The sequence below is a fragment of the Meriones unguiculatus genome, chromosome 18, assembly GCF_030254825.1.
Source record: "Meriones unguiculatus strain TT.TT164.6M chromosome 18, Bangor_MerUng_6.1, whole genome shotgun sequence".
In the NCBI taxonomy this organism is placed as follows: Eukaryota; Metazoa; Chordata; class Mammalia; order Rodentia; family Muridae; genus Meriones; species Meriones unguiculatus.
The window spans coordinates 37,746,990-37,767,073 of NC_083365.1; the positions used below are offsets into that span (position 1 = coordinate 37,746,990).

The 20,084-nt window shown below is 53.4% G+C and overlaps 2 protein-coding genes across 2 annotated transcripts in view; one reads left to right on the forward strand and one right to left on the reverse strand.

The window, feature by feature from the left end:
- Nat10 (N-acetyltransferase 10) overlaps positions 1 to 1,813 on the forward strand; it is a 37,994-nt gene extending 36,181 nt beyond the window's left edge. The window contains exon 29 of the mRNA XM_021658249.2: positions 1,019 to 1,813. Within this exon, the coding sequence (XP_021513924.1) occupies positions 1,019 to 1,124 (106 nt within the window). The 3' untranslated portion in view covers positions 1,125 to 1,813. The remainder of the gene's footprint in view (positions 1 to 1,018) is intronic.
- Positions 1,814 to 4,732: 2,919 nt separating this feature from the next.
- Positions 4,733 to 20,084, reverse strand: part of Abtb2 (ankyrin repeat and BTB domain containing 2) — a 155,606-nt gene continuing 140,254 nt past the window's right edge. Inside the window, exons 6-17 of the mRNA XM_060371597.1 lie at positions 18,154 to 18,243; positions 17,399 to 17,500; positions 15,505 to 15,601; positions 15,036 to 15,171; positions 13,799 to 14,028; positions 12,508 to 12,686; positions 12,018 to 12,123; positions 11,701 to 11,803; positions 10,773 to 10,863; positions 7,654 to 7,722; positions 7,075 to 7,188; positions 4,733 to 6,043 (exon numbers count right to left, since the gene is read on the reverse strand). Coding sequence (XP_060227580.1) covers positions 5,846 to 6,043; positions 7,075 to 7,188; positions 7,654 to 7,722; positions 10,773 to 10,863; positions 11,701 to 11,803; positions 12,018 to 12,123; positions 12,508 to 12,686; positions 13,799 to 14,028; positions 15,036 to 15,171; positions 15,505 to 15,601; positions 17,399 to 17,500; positions 18,154 to 18,243 — 1,515 coding nt within the window. The 3' untranslated portion in view covers positions 4,733 to 5,845. The remainder of the gene's footprint in view (positions 6,044 to 7,074; positions 7,189 to 7,653; positions 7,723 to 10,772; positions 10,864 to 11,700; positions 11,804 to 12,017; positions 12,124 to 12,507; positions 12,687 to 13,798; positions 14,029 to 15,035; positions 15,172 to 15,504; positions 15,602 to 17,398; positions 17,501 to 18,153; positions 18,244 to 20,084) is intronic.

Consider the following 20,084-nt stretch of genomic DNA (forward strand, 5'->3'; position numbering starts at 1 on the left):
AGGACTGGCGTGAAGTACTCATCAGCCTGCCCTTCGACAGTCCCTGAGGCTTGGCATTTTGTTTTTTGAGGTTTTTGTGAGTGTTTTGCCTGCATGTATATGTGTATCATGTGTGTGCCTGGTGCCTGTGGAGGCCAGAAGAGGGCACTGGGTCATCTTACAATAGTTGTGAGCCACTGGGAACTCAACCCTGATCTTCCGCAAGAGCAGTGCTCCAAGCCAGTTACGGTGGCTCACATTTTAAAAAGCAGCACTCAGGAGGCAGAGGCGGGCAGATCTCTGGGAGTTTGAGGCCAGTCAGAACTACATAGAAAGACCCTGAAGACCTTGGCTCAGGATGAGGGGAAAGAAAAAAAAAAAAGTAGTAGCTGCTCTATCAATGATTGAGCCATCTCTGCAGCCCCCCCCCCCAGCTTATTAATTTCTCCATGAGGAGCTTGATGTATGTGATGTTAATAGTCTCTGGATACTGTCTTCAGAGGGAGTCTGTTCCCAGGGCAAAGTGCCGTTAAGAGAATCTCATCCCTGAGGGCTTCCAACCAGCAGGTTGTCTGCTCAATCCTTGTGCCACCCTGGCATGAGGCTTGCCGTGACTCCCGCGTCTCTAGTACTGGGGTTTGTGCTAGCTGTTTAGGAAACGTCAGTTAACAGCGGTGCGTCAGGAAGGACACGGGCTTTCCCTGAAGATCCCATGTGTGTGCTAAGAACTGCCTCTGGTATCACTGGGGTGAGGCCAGGGGGTCCCATGTGGTGGGAATGATCTCTGTTGGGGCACTTAGATACTTGTGGTCTTGGGGCGGAGTGCTCTGAGGAGAGCTCGGGCTGCTCCACAGGGTGGGCCTGTTTGACGTAGTCCCAGCCCTGCATGAAGCCTGCTGTCCCCAGAGGATTGCAGGGCAAGTGTCTGGGTATCGAGTCTGTGGGGTGAGGGTCATTTTCAGGAGCAACCTGCAGCGACTGTTCCAGATATGTGCTGTTTAATGTTGTTTCTGTCCTTGGTGTGTTTCTTTTTCTCCAGTGACAAGAAAAGGAAGCTGGAAACAAAACAAGAACCCAAACAGAACAAGAAGTTGAAGAAGAGAGATAACAACAGAAAGGAGACGAAACTGAAGCGGAAGAAGTAGTGAGGCGAGGAGGCCGGCTTGTGAACTGTGTTCAGCTGAGCCGGGTGGCAGCGAGGGGCTTCCGCAGAGCAGGCCTGTCCTACATCTGTGTGCTCCCGCTCCGACAGTCTGCTAAGAACTTGGCTTGTGAGCAGCTCTGGCATTGGCAGGGTCTGTCACTCCACCCCAGGGTCATGTTTCACTTTGGGCCAGGTTTCTTTCAGACTCATTCCACTTATGGCTGCTGAGCTGGTTCCTGGCCTTCCTGGCCCTCCAGTACACAGCTTTCTTGGGGAGTGCTCCGTCTCACTGCAGACCTGTCCCAGCACCCTGAGGCCTGGGTCAGCAGGCCCTCCCTATCCCTTCTGTCCGTTCCTGGCTGCAGCATGTCTGCTGTCTTCAGACCCAGGAAGCCTGAGCCCTTGAGGTAGGCTGCAGCACCTGAGCCCCAAATGCCTTCTGGGAGACTGTCGAATGACAGCTGCTGGCAGAAGTGAGGGGAAGGATCGAGTTTTTCTTTTTATTTTTTATTTCTTTGAGACAGGGTTTCTCTGTGTAGCCTTGGCTGTCCTGAACTCACTTTGTAGACCAGGCTGGCCTCAAACTCACAGTGATCCACCTACCTCTGCCTCCTGGAGTGCTGGGATTACAGGCGTGCACCACTGCGCCTGGGCTAGAGTATTTTTAATAAAGGACATCTTGGAAAAGACCATTTGCCTCCAGTGCTTATAAAAGCCGCATGTGTGCAAGTTACATACTTCCTTTTTGCACATTTTCTTGTTTGTTCTGGTGAGTTTTGTCTGCCAGGTCAAAGTGGAGGCCTAAGTGTCATGGCCATTGGTACACTGTGTGGGTAGAGCTCTGGCCTAGGCACCCGTGAAGGACGTGTCAGGTACCCAGTGGCGCTGTGGTCACCTTGAACGTTAGCTGTCTCCTGCCGGGTTCTACTGTTCACCCTAATTGTTAGAAACAGAAATTACATGGTGGCTTCACACAGGCCCAGTCCCCGTGTTTAATGGTGTCCACACTATAAACCACACAGACCCTTTGTTTAGCACTAGTTGGCGGAAATGTAATAGACCAGGATGGAAGGAAGCAAGCAGCTAATTAGTTAGCTTCGGGACCGACAGGTAGTGAGCATGTGGCCCACCCAGTGGGAGAAGAGGCTTGGTGCCCAGCCGAGGGCTGCACCCACCCCCGCCACTTGTCTGCAGGGAAGCTTGCGAGGAGACAGGAAAGGGCTCTTTTTCCCTTTTCTCAGGTAGCCTCCTGAGCCTGCCATTCAAAACACTGGAACACAGGTGCTCAGAAGAGTTGGGTAGCATGCACAGCCTGCCTGGTGTCCCCAGCTCCTGAAACTGCTCCCTGGCTCTGTCCAGGCGGCCCGTAGGAGCTTGCCTGTGCCCTGACGCTCTGAGATCTTGGGCACTGTGTGGTTCAGATGTCCGCAGTCTCCATGTGGAACTGTCAGAGGTAATCTGTTAGAGGGCTTTGGGTTAGCGTGAGTAGGCAGGCCCATTGGAAAAACCTGCTGTGCCTCAGCTGAGCCTTCCTGTCACACATGGAGACACCCAGTCAACAGTCACTACCAACAAGTCCCCAGGTTCTGCCTCAACAGAACTGCAAGAAATCAATGTTCTTAACTTTCTTGTGGGCTTTTCAAGATAGGGCATCTCTGTGTGGCTCTGGTTGTCCTGGAACTCACTTTGTAGACGAGGCTGGCAACCTTGAGACCCACCCTCTTCTGCCTCTTTATATCCTATTCCTCCTCGGATATTCTGTTACAACAGGGTGGCGTGTGGCCTTACCTTGCTTCAGGTGCAAGCAGGTCACAACTGAGCGGTAGTGATGGCATCCATGTACCCCCGCCATGAGGAACAGTGAGCAGAGGGGAGCAGGCGTTCCTTAGAACAGTTCCCAACTCATGACAGTGGACCCTGTCTGGGTTCTGGTTGCTCTCCAGGTCTAACCAGGGGAGCTGCTCAGAGATAGCCACTCCAGGATGATAGAATGAGGACTGGTCATATTCTAAAATAGTCTCTGAGCTAGCCAGAGACTCAAAGGGGTGGCCAGACTCCTAAGCCTGTGCCCTGCATTTGGAGGTGGCCGGCTTTAAGCCATAACTGTGTTGGGACAGGGTGCTTCTCGGCTCGACCAGGATGGCCTTTATACGAGACACAAAAGGACGTGTGTAGTCAAGGTCCTTTGCAAAGCGTCCTGTCTTTCCCTCAAACCTGAAAGGGCATGCCTCCTTCAGACCTCACCACCTGGTCCCCAACAGAATGACGTCTGTAAAGCTCTTCTCTCTCAGGAGATGTCACTTTCAAAATGAAGTCAGATGGGCCAGCTCCACATATGTCACTAGGATGGGGAAGCAGCTGACAGGATTTGAGCAAAGAGGGTTCCTTCATGATCTCCCCAGCCCTAATTTGAGGGGCCGATGCCAGCCTGTTGGACTCTTCCCACTGCTCAGCTGGTCTTGGCAACCCCAGAGGATGCTGGAGTGACCAAGAGACTCTGTGTGTGTGTGTGTGTAGGCCAGAGGGCAATGGGTGTCCCACTCATCACCCTCCACTTTATTTTCTTGAGAGGGTCTCTTACTGAACTAGAGCTAGGCTGGCAGCCAGCCAGCAAGCCCCAGTGATCCCGTCTCTGGCCCACATGTGCTAACTGGGGTTACAGGGTGCATGTGGTTGCGCCCCGCTTTTCACGTAGGTGCTAGGATCTGAACTCGGACCCTTATGCTTCCACAGCAAACGCTCTTGCCCATCTAGCCTATCTCCAGACCTATCTTTAAAAAAATGATTCCATACAACCTTCGCACCCCTGCAGAGGAACAGGTTGGAGCCAGTTGTAAGCAGACCCACCTCTTTGGCTGGGAACAGCTCTGCTGGAGGTAGAGAGATCAGAGACAAACCCTCCAAGGGTGGACACTGCAGACCTCTGATGCCCCTCCACCCTCACAGGGTGGTTCTGAGGACTGCATCTCCTTCCTGCGACCCCCAGAGGGCACTGTGGTGCATGTGCGCACACACTCCTCACTGCTGAGTTGGGAGGTCCAGACTGAAGCTCAGGCCACTCTGCCTGGCCTCCCCCCTAGCAGGGTGGGAAGTGAGCCTTTCCTGGGACTGGTTGCTGGAGTCTGTCTTCTTCCAAGTAGGGGAGAAGTGCTACTAAATAGCCACTAGGTTTCCGTTACCAGTAATCTTAAGAATGGGGGTGAGGGGTGGTGTAGTTAGCAGATTCCTAACTTGAACTGGCCTTGAACTCAGGATCCTGCCTCTACAGGGTGCGTCTTACCAGACCATGCAGTGTGGACCCGGGTACAGGTCTACCAGCGCATAAGTAGCTTCATCATCTCCTTATGGAGCAGCCTGGGCCGTAAGGTCAGAAAAAGCCACAGACAGGGCTCCCCAGTCAATCCTGTTTTCCCTAGCCCAATGTCATATACCATTTTTTATCTGCCTCATTTCCTAGGTGAAGAAATTAGCCCATCGGAGGACAGACTCGGATTTGACACCTGGGCAGGTGAGTGGCTCTGTTATGGGGTTTTCCTGCCCAGTGGCACAGACAGTGGGGCTTCTCGGCAGCTCTGAACAATCTTCTTTTAACGAGAGCAGACACCAAGGTCATTGTTAATGAGTGTTTATTGTTGGTAAAACCATGGTACATTTACAGTAAGTGACGTTAAGGTATAGTTACAGTATCATACAATATTACAGCAATAAAATACCACTCATTCTTTTGTACATCCAGCACAAGCAGCAAGTTGAAAATATTTTCCAGGATTGTAAGCCCTGGGGGCTTCTGATGAATAAATAGTTCCTAAGGTAGCTGTTCAGGATGCTGTCCCAGCCTCTGTCCATAAACAGGCCAGAGGATGGGGAGCCAAGACTGAGGGCAGGAGGGGACACACTTCTTCCACCAAGACCCTGTCTTTCATGCCCAAGAGTCACAGATCCCAGATAGGAAGTGTGCTCTTGCGCTCCAGTCCTGAGTGAAAGGAGCCTTGCCCTTGAGAGGCCGCGAAAAGCGCTGCTGCCTGAGCCTACAGACACGCTAGAGCTAGGCCGGAAGTCCTAGGACCTACCCCTTCACTTTGGCTGCTAACTGTAGCAGCAAGAGCTGAGGTCCTTGTGTTCCCGGACTGTACCCATCACGCCCTCAGCTCCGAAGCTCTGAGCTCAGACTCTAAGTGAGTAGTCTTGCAGGGAAGGCCACTAGAGGCCCCGTCTTCACGGACGGGGGCCACCAGCCCTTTCAAAGGCACAGCTTGGAGGACAAGATTTGGAAAGCCTTTTCTCTGTGGCATTTAGGGAAACAAAACATACCAGCCATTGCATCCAGTGGCGTGGGGCTCAGGATGCATTCTCTACATTCCTAAGAAGGCCCATGCTCTCAGCGGCCACAGCCAGCGTGGGTAGAGCTGGAGCTGAGGTGGGTGGGCTTGTTGCCGAGCCCCTGGAGGGGACAGGGCACGGGGTGGCCCTCGAGGTGCAAACTGTCACACTCCCTTGCCAGTTACCGGTTGAACACCAGTGAAGTGGGTTCTCTGTCCTCCCAAGGATCAGTCAACACCACAGAGGGTTATCTGGGGGAAGAGCAGGAAGTGCCCCCATGAGCCTAGCTCCGAAGGGCCTACAAGGCTCCCTCCACTGGAGTGGGGGAGGGGTCACTGGTGGCTGATTCTGGCCTCAGAAGACCTTTCATACCCACAGAGAGCAGTCAGCTTCTACCCTGCCTCACACCCGAGAGGTGACGTAGACAGAATGCACTCGCTCAGCCAGGGTGCTCTGAAGGTCCTGCAGTGGGTCCAGGCCCTGGACTTTGCTGCTTCGGCCATAGATGAGCTGCCGGAAGGCATCCTGCTCCAGCAGGGCCTTCATGTGCTTGAGGAAGAAGCCCTCACAGAATAGGGCCAGCTCCGGGGCATTGTGGATCTGCGGGGAGGGAGAGAAATGAGGCCCATGGCTTTTGTATGGCCCTTTCCACCCCCTAAACGGGCCCCACCCTTCAGATGTCACTACTCACAACAGGGTTCAGCTTAAACCTGGGGAGATGTCCTTGCCTGCCTCCTGAAGCTACCTTCCCTTCTGTATCTCCTGGGAATGCCTGGTTCAAGTCTCCGTTGTGTCACCAAGAACACTAATGAATTCCTGACCCCAACCTTTTCCTTACCTATGCCACAAATGAAACAGCTCCTTTGCTAAGGGTAGTGGCTATGCATTGCCCAGCACGAAGCACATGGGTGTCATGGGTAATGCTCCAAAACTGTGCTAATTCAGGCTCACACTTTGAGCTGGGCAAAGGTATTAAGTCCCTCTTGGGCTCTCTTGGAACTAACATTCTGGGACAGGGAGGATAAGACCCAAGGAATTAATGAGACAAGTTAGGTGATTACAGATGGACAATAAAAGCTGGCAACGCCTGAGGCCTGGAGATATAACTTGACAGAGACACAGGGATGGCTGGTCTTGAGAAGTGCTTTACAGGAAGAGGGAAGGATTGTCACAGGAGCCCTGGGCAGGAACAGGCTGGGAAGGGAAGTGAGGGTGGGATGCTGGGAGCCTGGCCAAGCTTGCCATGGGCCGGCGTCTATTCACAAGCAGCCAACAGCATTGGGCAGGCCAAGTAGGGGGATGGCATGGTTTCATACTTTGGAAAAAATACTAGCTAGACAGAATGTGGAGAGACCAGGAGGATGCTACTGCCCAAAACAGAAATGAGGGTAGCAGAGTGGGAAGTGAAGAGAGCGTGCTTCAGAGGTAGGTGGACTAGGTGTGAGAGAGGGTTCTAAACCAACTGACTGCTGGCAGCTGTGGCTATCGGCTCCAGCTGGAGCTGTAAGCTCCCTCAGCCCCTCTACATGGTCTGGGCCCATGTGTTTCCTCTCCGGTCCACCGAAAGTGCTGTGAAGGGGTGCTGCTGCGAGGAGTGTGGTGGGAAGCGGCTGCACATCCCCAGCACTTACCTTGGCGTATTTGTAGGTGTTGACGGCGCTCTCCACGCTAAGGGTCTGGGAGCACAGGATCTCACAGTGTCTCTGCAGGGCGTCTAGCTGGAACAGGTTGGCAGCTGACAGCAGCTAGTCATGGGGGGAAAGCAGGCCTCTTGGAAATGAAAGCTTCCTCTTAAGCCCCGGGACCCAGCCTCCTGCTAGACTAGTCTGAGGAGAGATGGCCTTGAACTGGTTCTGCTCTAGGCCATCTCCGTAGTAGCTGGGATGTGAGAGATACAGGATGGGCACAGAAGGGGGCTGAGATTTCTGACCTCAAAAGAGATCTTGGGCTCCAAGTTAGGTGTTCACCCCCTTGATCCTGAGCCACGTGCTTTTTAGCCAGTGGTGAGCAGAAGGTGTACTGAACCATCCCTTCCCACTGTACCTTTCTACCCACAGGCATGGCCAAGAAAACTGGGCTCGGAGGTGTGCCCAATTCCTGGTCAACAGAAGTGCCCTTTCCTCAGGTGGCAGCCCGCCCCCCTGTGTGTCTAGGGTCGGGGCTGAGAACTGAAGGTCTGGAGGACTCTGGGCTGCATGCCCTGCTCTTACCTGCAGGATGTCGGCAGTGGGGATCTCCATGGACTCTGTTCCTCCATAGTATAGGTACTGCATCAGCTTCTGCAGAGGAAGCAGACGCATGTAAATGCTGCCTGTGCTGCACAGTGGTGACCCTAACTCTGCCACTGGGACTCCTAGCCAGGACAGGGAGCTTTTCCCTGTGGAAGTGGAAGTGGGAGTGGGAAGGTGACTTGTCTCAAGTCATTCTGGGTTCTGATTCCACAGCAGGCCTTTCTTACCTCACTCTCAACCCCACAGTGTGCTCATCGCTTCTGCACAACATTTATGTCTGAACCAGGTGTGCTGCTGTATGCCTATATTCCCAGCATTTGGGAAGCCAAATGGAAGGATTGCCCGAGTTTGAGGGCCACCCATCACCAGGCCAGCCAGGGACAGCCCATTTCAAAGCAAAAAAAAAAAAAAAAGTGTTAATAATAGCCAGACATGTTGGTACAGGTCTGTAATACAGTGCTGGAGGAGGAGGGTGGCAAGTTCAAGGCTAGTCTGGTCTACACAGTGACACCCTGTCTCAGAAGCAGCAGAAGTCTGTGTGGAGCTGAGGGGTGAGTACAGGGATAGCCGTCTATGCAGGCCACGTTCTGATACCTTGGCAGATCTCCCCAAGAAAGAAAGTGCTCACTTTGCTGCCTGGCTAAGGCCTGCCTGAGGCTCTGAGGAAGCGGGTGCTGGGATTCCACGGGAGGGCCCAGGAGTGGGCAGCTATATTGAGTTCTGATGTTCATATCCCAAATACTGCCATTACACTGGAACCTGGTGAGGTTCCCAGTTGGAAAAAGGAAAACAATTCTCTCTGGTTGGCTGAAGAAACAGCCCCAGCAAGGCGCTGGCAGGCGTGTGAGTAAACAAGGCTGCAGCCGGCACAGTCAGGCTCTGTTAGGACCGGCCCTCAGGCTGGAGAGGCACCAGAGGGTCTAGGAGAAAGCCTGACAGCTCAGCCAGGTACTGGCAGGCTCCCATCTTGAAGCCAGGCTCCCACAGCTTCTGCGGCCCCATCTGGAGCCTGCACAGCCGTCACACAGTGGCCCAGTAGCTTGCCTCCCGAGTGCTGGTGTCTCCTCAGCCACCAGGACAGAGGCTCAGACCTGGTGGGATACCTCAGTTGGGACAGAGGAGGGCAAGCTCAGCAGCACAGTGCTTGTCCAGCAAGCAGAAGGCCCTAGGTTTAGTCTCCAGAACTAAAAAAGCAAACGCCTCAATTTCTTACATACTGATATGCTGAACTGATACTTTTATGCTGTAGTATATAATTAAAGTTAGACAGGCCCGGTGGCTCCTTGGGATAAGGCAGGCAGGAGGTCCTGGGCCAGATCTGAGTAACTGGCTAACACTGGGAGAGGAGCTGAGGGTTTAATGTTTCCAAGGCCCGTGTGTGCCACCCTGTTAGGCCTGCTGTCCCCATTTACCCTTGTCAGGAGCTGCCAGCCTGCCCTTCCTTGGCCCCAAGGCTGAGCCCACACGCATCTCCCTACCTTTCCACCAATCTCTGCTACTCTCTGGGACCATCCTACATTCAAGCTCTGCTCTCCCTCATGTTTCAGTATCTGGACTTTGGGCTTCTTGGCCAAACATGCTTTTTGAACTGTCCCTCCCCAGGGCTGAGAGAGAAGGGGAGGTTCCACCACTGAGGCCAGAAACCCCAGGTTCCTCCTCCCTGCCTCTAGCCCCTTAGTTACTGAGTCTCTGGTCCCAACTGTTCTTCCATCCATGTCCCAACTATGCTGTGAGGCTCAAGTGAGAAGCAGGTGAGAAGCTTGAACCATGTCTAAGAGGTGTCTGGTGAACTGCTTCAGCAGGTTAGGGTGCCTATCCCCTGCCTGACGATATGAGGTGAAGGGCCAGGACTCACATAGTGGGAGGAGCAAACCTCTGCCTTCCCCCCTGCACCCTACCAAAATAACTTTAAAAATTTTAAATGAAGTGTCAGTAAACAGTGCCACCCTTCACTGGAGCTTCCTGTGTCCTGGAGTTTAAGTCTTCACACTCTGGCTTCTGGGATTCTGTTTGTACGGTCAGAGGCCTTGTTAACTGGCTGTGGATATCCCAGCCTGGCTGCCACTTTTCCAGGAAGTGCCTCCCCCTGCCCTGTACTCACAAAGGTCACAGCCCCACCTCACTGAGGGCGGCCTCATCCTCCTAATTCCTCTGTCCCAGAGTGGCTAATGCCAAGCCAGTGACTAAAGAGGAGGTTGAGGAATCAAGCACTGCATTTGGGGTGGGTGGGGCAGCCTTCTGAGGGTCTCACACTGTAGTCTGCTCTGGCCTCAAGCCCATGAGCCTCCTGCCTCAAACTATGAGGGCTGGGGCTATGTTTGTCACCACACCTGGCTTTAACTGTGGTGGCCCCCTGTGCTTCTCAGTGGTGGTGGGGCTCTCTCCCATGAGATCTTTGTTGTTGTTTTGGGACAGGGTTTCTCTGTATAACCTTGGCTGTCCCGGCTCCCGTGAGATCTTAACCTGCCCAGGGGAGGGCAGGGCAGGGCCTAGCACTACCTACCGGCTATTGCTTGGCCTCTGTGTGGTCAGAGCTCTGAAGGGGGTCAGGTCTACAGGCCTGAGTCCCAACTCCCCCTAACACAGACGCACAGAAAGGGGGGTGGAGTTCTGGAAATTACCTCTCAGCTGAGACCCAACCAAATCTTTGGACCCTCCTCAAATGCTACACCTGGAGTTTCTGTTGCTCGGCCTAAATCTTGAGCTGGGGCCTCTACAGGCTGGACTGGCTCCCCATGCTTTTCCCATCTGGTCAGCAGGGCAGGCGTAGACTCTTGGGAAGAAGGGCAGTCTACATCATGGTTGCCTAATAGCCTGGACCAATGCATTTGCATAGGCTTACAGCAGCTCACTCTAGGATGAGGCCCGCACACTTTGTGAGCAAGGGTCTGTGTAGGCTGCCTAGGTTCCTGAGTAGACTCTGAAGCTGCAGCCTCACACTGGATCAGTTTGGCTCAGGGGAGGACTGGGTGGGTCCTTGTGATCACTGATTTGGTAAATAACATGGGGCCTTAGAGGACAAAATGCCCAGATGGACGAGGCCCAGGATGGGCTGTGGAGAGGGACTTCCAAGGCGTATAACCCTGAGGCCCACACACCTGAAAGATGTGGTACTTGATGTCGCTGATCTCAATGGTTTTGCTGCTGTCCCCATCTTGCTCCGATTTATTGGTCATTAAGGTCTTGAACCTGGAACAAGGAGAAAGGGTGGGGTTTGAACAGGGCCTGATCCATTGTTGTGCTAACAGCAATGCCACTTGGGTAGCTTCTGGGAGACGGAACTCTAGAAATGGCTGCCTGATCCTCAACTAACGTTTAGCAAGTGCTATTTGTTATCATCCTATTGACAGCTAGGCTCCCACCATCCCTCCCTGCACAGTGACCTGAAGCCTGCGGTGGGAATGCTGGTTCTTCATTCCAGAATACTTCTAACAGTCAGCTGCAGTAACTCAGCAGGTAGAAGCCCCTCAGAATTTTCCTTTGCATGTTGGACTCTGCTCCACTGCATCCAGTTCCAGCCCACTGTGGACCCCAGGGGCAAGTGGGAGCTCTGTTGCCACGGGTCAGAGGCTATAAGGTCCCTTTGGTCTCTCTTCTCTGCCACTAGTGTCACCTTGTGTAGCTCTTTCTTCCAAAGTAGATGAAACAAGATTTGGAGGTAAAGAAGATCGTTCTGAGGAAGTTCCTGAATCTTGCAAAATCCACAGTGTCTCTCCTTAAGGTTATGTCAGCAACAGTAAGTGCTGCAAAGAATAGACTCTGGGCAAGTCAGGCCAGGTGTTTTGGAGATGCAGCTTTCATGAACCTGTGCTGGGATTGCCTCTGAGACATTATTTTTCTTTAGGTAACCCTCCCAAAAAACTCATAGGTCTAAGCTAGACTTAGGTGGAACCATTTATATAAGCGTCCTAACTGGGGTGGATACATGTTTGTTTATATATCTCCAGGAGGAATCCCACAACACACCTCGATGCTGAAAGAACTGCAGGTGTCCCTGAGGCCAGGGCTGCTACCCAGGCTGCCTACCTGTTAGACGCTGTCACCAAGAGGACTTTGTGTGCATAAAACAGCTTTCCTTCCACTAGGAAGGTTACATCTGACATCTCCTTGTTGTTCAGGAAGTGAGGATCTGTGGGTGGGAGGACAAGACAGGGAGTGGCGGAGTGTCCACCGTCAGGGTTTCTAAGAGGGCTGTGATGGGATCGGGGCAGAGGACGCAAAGTGGAGAATAGAGAAACTGAGGCTAGGGCCTTGGCACTGGGAAACAGAAAAGGAGGCAAGAGTGATGGAGAGAAAGGGTAGAGGAGTGCGAGGGACAATTCCCCATGGGGACAGGCACATACCTAGCCTGGCTGGCAGGGTCTTCCGGATCTCTGGGATGCTGGGGATGGGGCTGGTGCCATAGCAGTGCGTGAAGATGGTGGCCAGCTGCTGGAGGACGGAGTCGTTCTGTAGGGAGAGGTGGAAAGAACTGTCAGCCCGTGCACGTGGCTGGCTGTGCTTGTGGCTTCTGGCATCCAGGCCAGAAGTCCAGAAGTTTCAGAAGTCCAGGCCAGGAGCAGAGCAGCTGCTGTTGTTTGTTCCCACTGGATCTCTCTGACTTGGCCAGGATGGACTGTCACTTCATCTGTGATTTCCCAAATGGCTGTTTTGGCTGGGCTCCAGCCTGCACTGCCATGGCCTCTGCCCTCTGGCAGCCACACAGTGCAACTCTGGGTGTTGGGGTGGTGGCTGTCTGTGCCTGGGAGGACATCCGTGCATGTAAATTTATAGGACCACCCTAGGATCTGGAACCCAGGACTCTGTGGTTTGGGGCTGCTGGGCCCCACTCACTTTGCTGGTCTTAAGGATGTCAAACATGAGCTGCAAGCCTTCTGTCACTAGCTCTTCATTGTACTCCTCCTCTTTGATGGAGCTGAAGTCCTTCAGGAGGCTCTGCACCACCGAGTACCGGGACTGTGAGAAAGAGGTTCGCAGGGACTCTATCCAGATGTGTAGCTTCCAGGGGACACCTGGCCAGAGAGAAGGGTGGATGTCACCCTCCCAGTGCAGCACAGCCTTTCCAGGGTGGCCTCTGCATTGACGCCTCATGGCATGGGAACCCCTGCCCCATGCTGTGTGCCCCTCAGCCGAGCTTTGTAGTCAAAGCTTGGATTTCCTGTCAGGCCCAGCTGGCAGGGCACAGGGTGCTTCGGCTTTGGCTTTTCATCCGATGACATGGAGAAAGGCCTCTGGCCACTCTCGGGGTCTATTGCTTGGTGGCCCTTAGAATTATTTGCTGAGGACCCATTCAAGAGGGATGACCAGATAGACCACGAAAATATGCAGGGCGCACAAGGACACAAAGCTCTTCTGTCCAGAAGCCTGAAATGGACTGCCTCCCATTCTGGAGGAGTTCGTAGCCTCCAGCTCACTGGTGTATTTGTGCACAGTGGGCATATGAGCTCCCCAGGGTGAGCCTGGGGTCCTGGGGCAATTTAACACTAGGGTGTGAAATTCATGACAGAACTCAGTCGTATCCCAACGGTACTTCTGGGTTTTGATGGCCAGGTCCCAGGGCAGTGGTTCTCAACCTGTGAGTCATGATCCCCTTGTGGGGTCAAATGACCTTTTCACAGGGGTCACCTAAGACCATTGGAAAATACATTTACGGTTCATGACAGTAGCGCAATTATGAGGTAATGAAAACAGCCTTATGTTTTGGTGACCCCCAACCATGAGGAGCTGCATTAGGAACAGGTCTGTGCATTTGGCCTCACAATAACACGGCTGTGCCTTGTGCTCTAGCTGACGGCATCCTGTTCTTAGCTGAGGATCACCAGCACCAAACCCACGAAGAGCGCTCACATGGTACACAGCTAACAGCTGACTAGCCTCCCTGGGCGACACAGAAGCCCACAGGTTTGCAGACCCTAGGAGCGGAAAGCTGAGCAGCCAGACACACTGGCATCCTTGTGCTCTTCAGGGTCCTATACAAACTCCTGATGCTGTATCAGAGAGGAGAGAGGGTCTGTAAGCAGGAGGCCGGGGCCTTGAGAGCAGTGAGTGGCTGTTCCCATGTGCCCATGTGAGCAGGTGGATGTATGCATCGTGTCTTTCTGTGTGTCCACCCGTGCAACCTCACCCAGTGCCCTCAGCTCCATGGTTATGTCCACGTAGCCGTGCTCAGCACTGTAGTACATGGCTTCCTGCAGGGCCTTTGTGCGGGTTCGGCTGAGCCTCACAGGCCCCTCGCTGCTGCTGCCCTGGCTCGATGTGTCGCTTTCCTCCACGCCCTCCGCCAGGATTTCTTCTAGGGACAGCACATCTGCTTTGGCCTGCTGTGGCTGCGTCAGGAGCTTCCTCAGGACATTCCTGTAGGCCAAGATAGCAAGATAAGCCCTGCGGTCTCCAAGATGGATGGACAGTGCCTACCTGAGCTACAGTGTAGAGCTCTGTGGCTATGACGAGCTCCTTAGGGCAGCTGCGGACTCTCCACATTCCCCGTCCACAGACATGTGGAGGAGCCCGGTATGATGGAAGCTCTGCATTTGGCTGTGTGATCTCAGGTTGTTCTACCTCTCTGAGCCCTGGCTGCCTTTCTACCTTAAGCCAGGTAGTGTGCCAGGCTGACTCAGAGGTAGCAGGCACACCATCAGATGCGCACGGACCATGGCATGGCAGCCCCACCTAAGCGACCTACCGCACAATGAACAAAGGCCACCAGCCCTTGGCGCTCTCCTTCTGTGCATTAACGGGGACAGTGTAGGGTCTAGAAATAAGTCCAAGGGCAGGCACTGTTGGGGGAGGGTACAGCAGGAGCACAAGGCTAGTGGCGAGAAGATACCCCTGAACCGCACAGTGGCATCTTGCCCAACAGCCTTTTATTTCTGTCCCAGCTACGCTCCATCCCTAGTACTGTCTCATGGCTCTAGTTTCAGCCTGCTGTGCCAGTCACAAGGCCAGGCAGGCCTGCCATCTGTTCCTGGAGCTACCAGCAGCCTCTTCACGGCTGTCCCATGTGCCGAATGGAAGCTCTGGGGATATTCTGGGACCACCACAGGCACTGGACAGTCACCACCAACTTCACAGGGGACTGTAGTCCTGAGTGTCCCTGGCAGCTACAGCAATAACTGCTTTGCTAAAAAAATAAGGGTGTTGTCCCAATATGGAAGATGCAGGTCCCAGTTAGTGCCAGTGTGGCAGGACCCAGAAGCTCACCCAGTGTTTCCAGGTCTCCAAAGTCTAGGGCCTCCACACTGACCAAGAACCTACATCATCCTGACCTGCACTTGAGCCATGCACTTGGCTTCAGGAAAAGGTCATCAGGACTGGCTCTTAGTGTTCCTAGTTACCCAGAACAGGCACCCCAGGGTTTGTACCTGTGGCCATGGGCAGCTGAGTGGCTAAAGCAATTCATATCCTCGTGGAGGGACGAGCCCATGCCATTGGTTTCCAGCATGCTGAGGAGGGGGTCAGCACCTCGGCTCAGCAGCAAGCTGACCAGCTCATAGTTGCCTGAAAGACAAGGTGGCAGCACCAGGTTTGATTAGATTGTATCTGAGCAGGGAAAGCAAGATGGGGCAGACAGGGTAGAGGGAGGCCCATAGTGACAATCGGGAATGATCACATGGCTGCAAGAGGGAGGTCGGATATGCTGGCTGTGTCCTACCACCAGGGTCCTGCCTAGGCCCTCAGGAGGGGAGGGCTCCCTGCCCTACTGGACCCTAAGCTCAGCACCCCTTTTCAGTAGCTTAGAAGGAGTGAATTAAGGGTTCCCAAAGGTAGCAGATAGCTCAATGCGGTCACAGTGATGTGAGAACGTGTTGGGCAGGAAAGCAGTCTACTTACCAGCGGCAGAGGCCAGCTGCAGGGGAGTCTCGGCATAGCTGTCCTCCCCACCGTTCACAGCCGAGCCCTCCACGTGGGCGCCAGCATCTAGCAGCAGCTGTCAGGCACAGGAAGAAAACGCTGCTCATCACAACAGGGTGGTGTGTGTGTGGAGGGCTCTAGGGGACACGACTTGCAAGTCTCTCCAAATGTGACCAAGAACTAGCTCACACTGGCAGCTGAGGCACTGGAGTCTGGGGATGTCTGGGTACCCTCAGGGATCTGCTCCTCTGTAACCTTCACCTCCACCCCACCAAGCACCAAAGCTCCTGAACTGTGACCACCTTGGAACTCTTCTCAATATTTTCCCACCAAGCAGCTTCAGAGACGACCTGGAGAACCCACATAGATGAGCAGCAAGGGAGGTGTCACCTGCAATCCCTAGAGCAGTGGTTCTCAACCTGTGGGTCTACCAGATGTCCCGTAGAGCAGATATTAACATTATGATTGCTAACAGAAGCCAAAACTAGCTATGAAGTAGCAACAAAAGTAATTTTGGGGTCAGGGGTCACCACACCATGAGGAACTGTTGAAGCACTAGGAAGGTTGAAAAGCACTTCCCTAGAGGGCCCTGAAGAGTAGCAGGTGTAGAAAGCATGGGCGACAGTGCTGGCCACTGACTGGAGCGGCTTGAACTTTAGACTTCCCTGTCTACAAAGTGGGGGTGCAGAAGACTGCCTTGGAACATGACTGAGAGTAAAATGATATGATGCCCAACCCACCGAGGGCTCATAACCAGCAATGTTTGGATGCCTCACTGGCTGCCCCAAGGATTGGGGAGAAGCCAGAATGTCACAGGCTGGTCAGGAGTGCAAGTGGCCTCATTTCAGCATGGACAGTTTTGCTGGGGGTCAGAGGAGGCAGGGTCATCTGATTCCAAAAGGTCTGCCTTGGGGCGGGGGCGTTGCTTTGCACACTCCCAGGCTCCTGGGGACACACCTCCAGTCTCTGACCACCCCTCCCTGGCAACCAGATGCCAGAAGCCCAGGTGAGTTCTGAGATCCCCTGTTGGGCGTGGGGCAGATACAGGGATGGCCTGTATCTGCTGGAGACTCGTCAGTCAGAAACCAGATGTGCTTGCTGCCAAGGCAAAGCAGTGGGGGTGGGGACCTGCCTGCTGGATGAAACTGGGCACCAGGCCAGCCCAGGGCACAGCCCAGAGGCCCAGCCTGGACTAAGGCTGTAACTCTGCTCAGGCCCCTGGGAAGGCAGTGACTACAAAGCAGATTGGGTGTAGTAGCCAACTGGGCAACAACTGCCCACAGAGTGTTGGCTGCAGGCCAGGCTGGGCTGACTACCACGGGTAAGCCTGACAGTACTACCCATAGAGCACACGGACCCATGGAGTCTTGCATGCTGGAGGAGGGAGTGATGCCCACCCCAGGGGGCAGGTCTGGCAGACCTTACTGACCCAGGGACCTATGAACCGAGTGTCATGTCACTGGAGTCCCTTCTGCCTGCATAGAACCATCATCATCTCACTGTGGTGCCAGCCATGGCAGCCCACGCCAAGGTGGGCAACAATGAGGCTTAGCTGCGCGTGAGCTGTGCCATCAGTCCTTTCTCAGGCCCTGGGAGATGGGGAAGGAGAAGCCTGGAAGGACAGCATGAGGGAAGAGCTCATGGCCAGAAGAGGGTTACAAGTGTGCAATGGAGCAGACTGAGGTCCAGGGCTTCCAGGACTCGGTAGGAGAGACACTGGCTCTCCTAATTCTACAGGTGCCCTTACACTAAGCCCACTCCTGAGGCAAGTCAGGGAAGCTTTGTGGGTCCGGTGGGCCCTGGCTTGGAGCCGTGTCTCTGGCTGGGGCTATCTGGGAAGTTGAGGCACATGGTTCACCTCACAGGAGCTCACCTGCACGACAGAGATGTGCCCATGCAACACGGCGAAGGTCAGTGAGGTCCAGTGCCTGCTGTCTGGGTGGATGGAAGGGTGCTTGGGGGAGTTACTTGGAACCTGAAAAATACAACAAATGATCACTACTTCCTGGACAGGTGACATTCCAGAGCAGATGACACGGGTACTTTAGCTAAAGAAATTCGTTGCAAGGATGGTGAAATTAACAGAAGTGTATCTACATTTGCTTAGCAATGTCTGCTAAGAGTACTTGTGTGGACAGCTTCAAAAGAAAAAGGGTAAGTACCCACTTAGTGATGTCTATCCTGAGCAAAAGAAGACAGAAGAGGAGCACTTTCTTCATCAAGAAGAGGCAGAGACACAGGGATAGCCAGAGATTAGCCTAGTAATAAGAGGGCAAGGGCCGTGAAAATAGAACTGTGGCCATTCTCTCTATACTCAGTCCCAATTTAGAGGGAAGTGCTTTTTGCTCTGACCACAACCGTTCTTTCTCTTGGCTTGTTTTTAGACAGGGCCTCCCTATGTATCCCAGGATGGCCTCAAACTTATAAACTTCCTTCCACAGTCTTCAGAGTGCTGGGATTACAGGCACGGGCCACCAGGACTGGCTCTTTTCTTTGGTCTTTGTGCACATTTCTAGTCTAACGAGACACCTACTGAGCATGTCAAAAATACCACACCCAGCCTGGCTTTTGGAGATCTTGGAGTGGCCTCTAACTGGGTTAGGACCTGGGGCAGGAGTTTCTTTTTACCTGGATATCTAAGTTTGCTCCAGCATCAATCAACATCTGGACCATGGCTTCATCCCCAGCAGCACAGGCATACATTAGCGGCGTCATACCCTGTGGATCAAAGGCAGATGCTAAATCATCAGAGACAGAGCACTACATCACGTGTCCCACAGGTCTCTGCCCAGCTGCTCCCTGGAGGTTATCCTGTGTCTAGTGCATACTAAGCCCCCAGGGCCCGGGACTCATCAGGGAGCACTTCCACAGCACCATGGATAGCATGAGAGTAAAAATTCCTGGCCTACATGGTGGGCACTGCAGCCAGATCCCAGGCCGAATGCGTTCTCTCTGCCCAGTGTCTGTAGAGTAAAGAAATAGTGTGTGTCTAGGTTGGTGGTGCAAGCGTGCTCAGTCCATACACTGTAAGCTTACAACCCCAAATGAGAGCCATTATACTGCACACAAGAACACGTGATAGGCCGGCGCCTGGACTCACTGTAGGAAGGGACTTATATTCAGTATTTCATTTAATCACTGTACTAATCCTGTTTGGGGGTGGGGGTGGGTTCTATTGTTATCATCATTATATGAACCTGCAACAGAGAAGGGGAGTTAACTGTCCAAGGTCCTATAAACAAGCAAGACTGGAACTTGGATGGGAACCCAGGTCTAAATGAGTTGTTGAAGCCTGTGCTCAGCAGTGTCTTTGTGGAGAGGTGTCTGACCATATCTTCTGCTGACCAGCAGTCCAGACCATACAGCAAGCTGTGTCCATTCCCTCACTGTATCTATGTGGGCAGTTAGCATGGCTGCCCCCCGACCGGGAGTCTGATGGCAAAGGCAACGGTGGAAAGTGCATTCCACAGCTGGATCCTGGCAAGCATTTGTCTGGTGCTCTGTGATATTATTTATTAGGTTATTTGCGTGGAGAGAAGATCTTCTTAGCTCATAAATCTCTGTCTAGTTCCTGGAGATAAGGAAATGGCTTGAGATTAATCGTGGGGCGAGCAGACTGTTTACTTATGCATCTGTCTCTAAATACCAAGGTTCAGGGAGTGACAGTGCTGACTGTCTACAGAAAAGCCAGTGACAGCATGAGGGAAATTTGGCTTTGTTCCACATGCACACACACACACACACACACCAGGTACAGAATGACTTTTCTCTCCACACATTTGTACACACTCAGATCCTACGCCAGGACAAGGGCTGGAGAAGAGAAGCTACTTTCTTCTGCTGTTCTCATTCAGGCACACACAGAGGGCCAGAGAGCAGATTTCAGGGCTAATCACCATCGTTTTGACAGCAGCGCAACGGCACTGATAATCATATTGACCAGAACCACAGTGAACATCTACTAGCATCGATGGAAAATCCTGCCACCTGCTCTCCATGCAGGCACTGTTATTCGACCTGGGAGGTGGAGAAAGCAAGGTCCCTTGGGTGGCAGGGTAACTTGTCAAGATACCCGCTGTGACATGGGAAAGCCTTCAACAATCTGCAGCTTAAGTGCCTGGGCTTCAACGCCGCCGCATTCCCTGAGGAAGCGATCGTCAGGAAGAAGGCTCCCACAGAGGCCCTGCCTCTGTGCCTTCATGGGACCAACGCTAGGCTAACACTTGCCCCACTGTGCCAATGACGCTCCTCTGTCTGTGGCTCCTCAGTCCTAGCCCTGCCACCCTTGCTTGCGATTGCCTCACCCCCTTCCCTAGGCCTGACTTTCCCATTCTCCTGCTGCACCCAACCCTGCCCTCCCTCCAGGCTCAGTTTCCGCCTCAGGAGCACTTCTGGCCTCACGCCTCTGCGGCTCCAGTATCTGTGTTGCACTGTCATTTCATCTCCATGGTAGCCTGACTGTCCCCCGGCTTCTGGGTGGGCTTCAAACCACACGGTGCCATTTGGGACACAGTAACTGATTCCCCACTGTCACATGAACATTCCGCAGTGGGCATGAG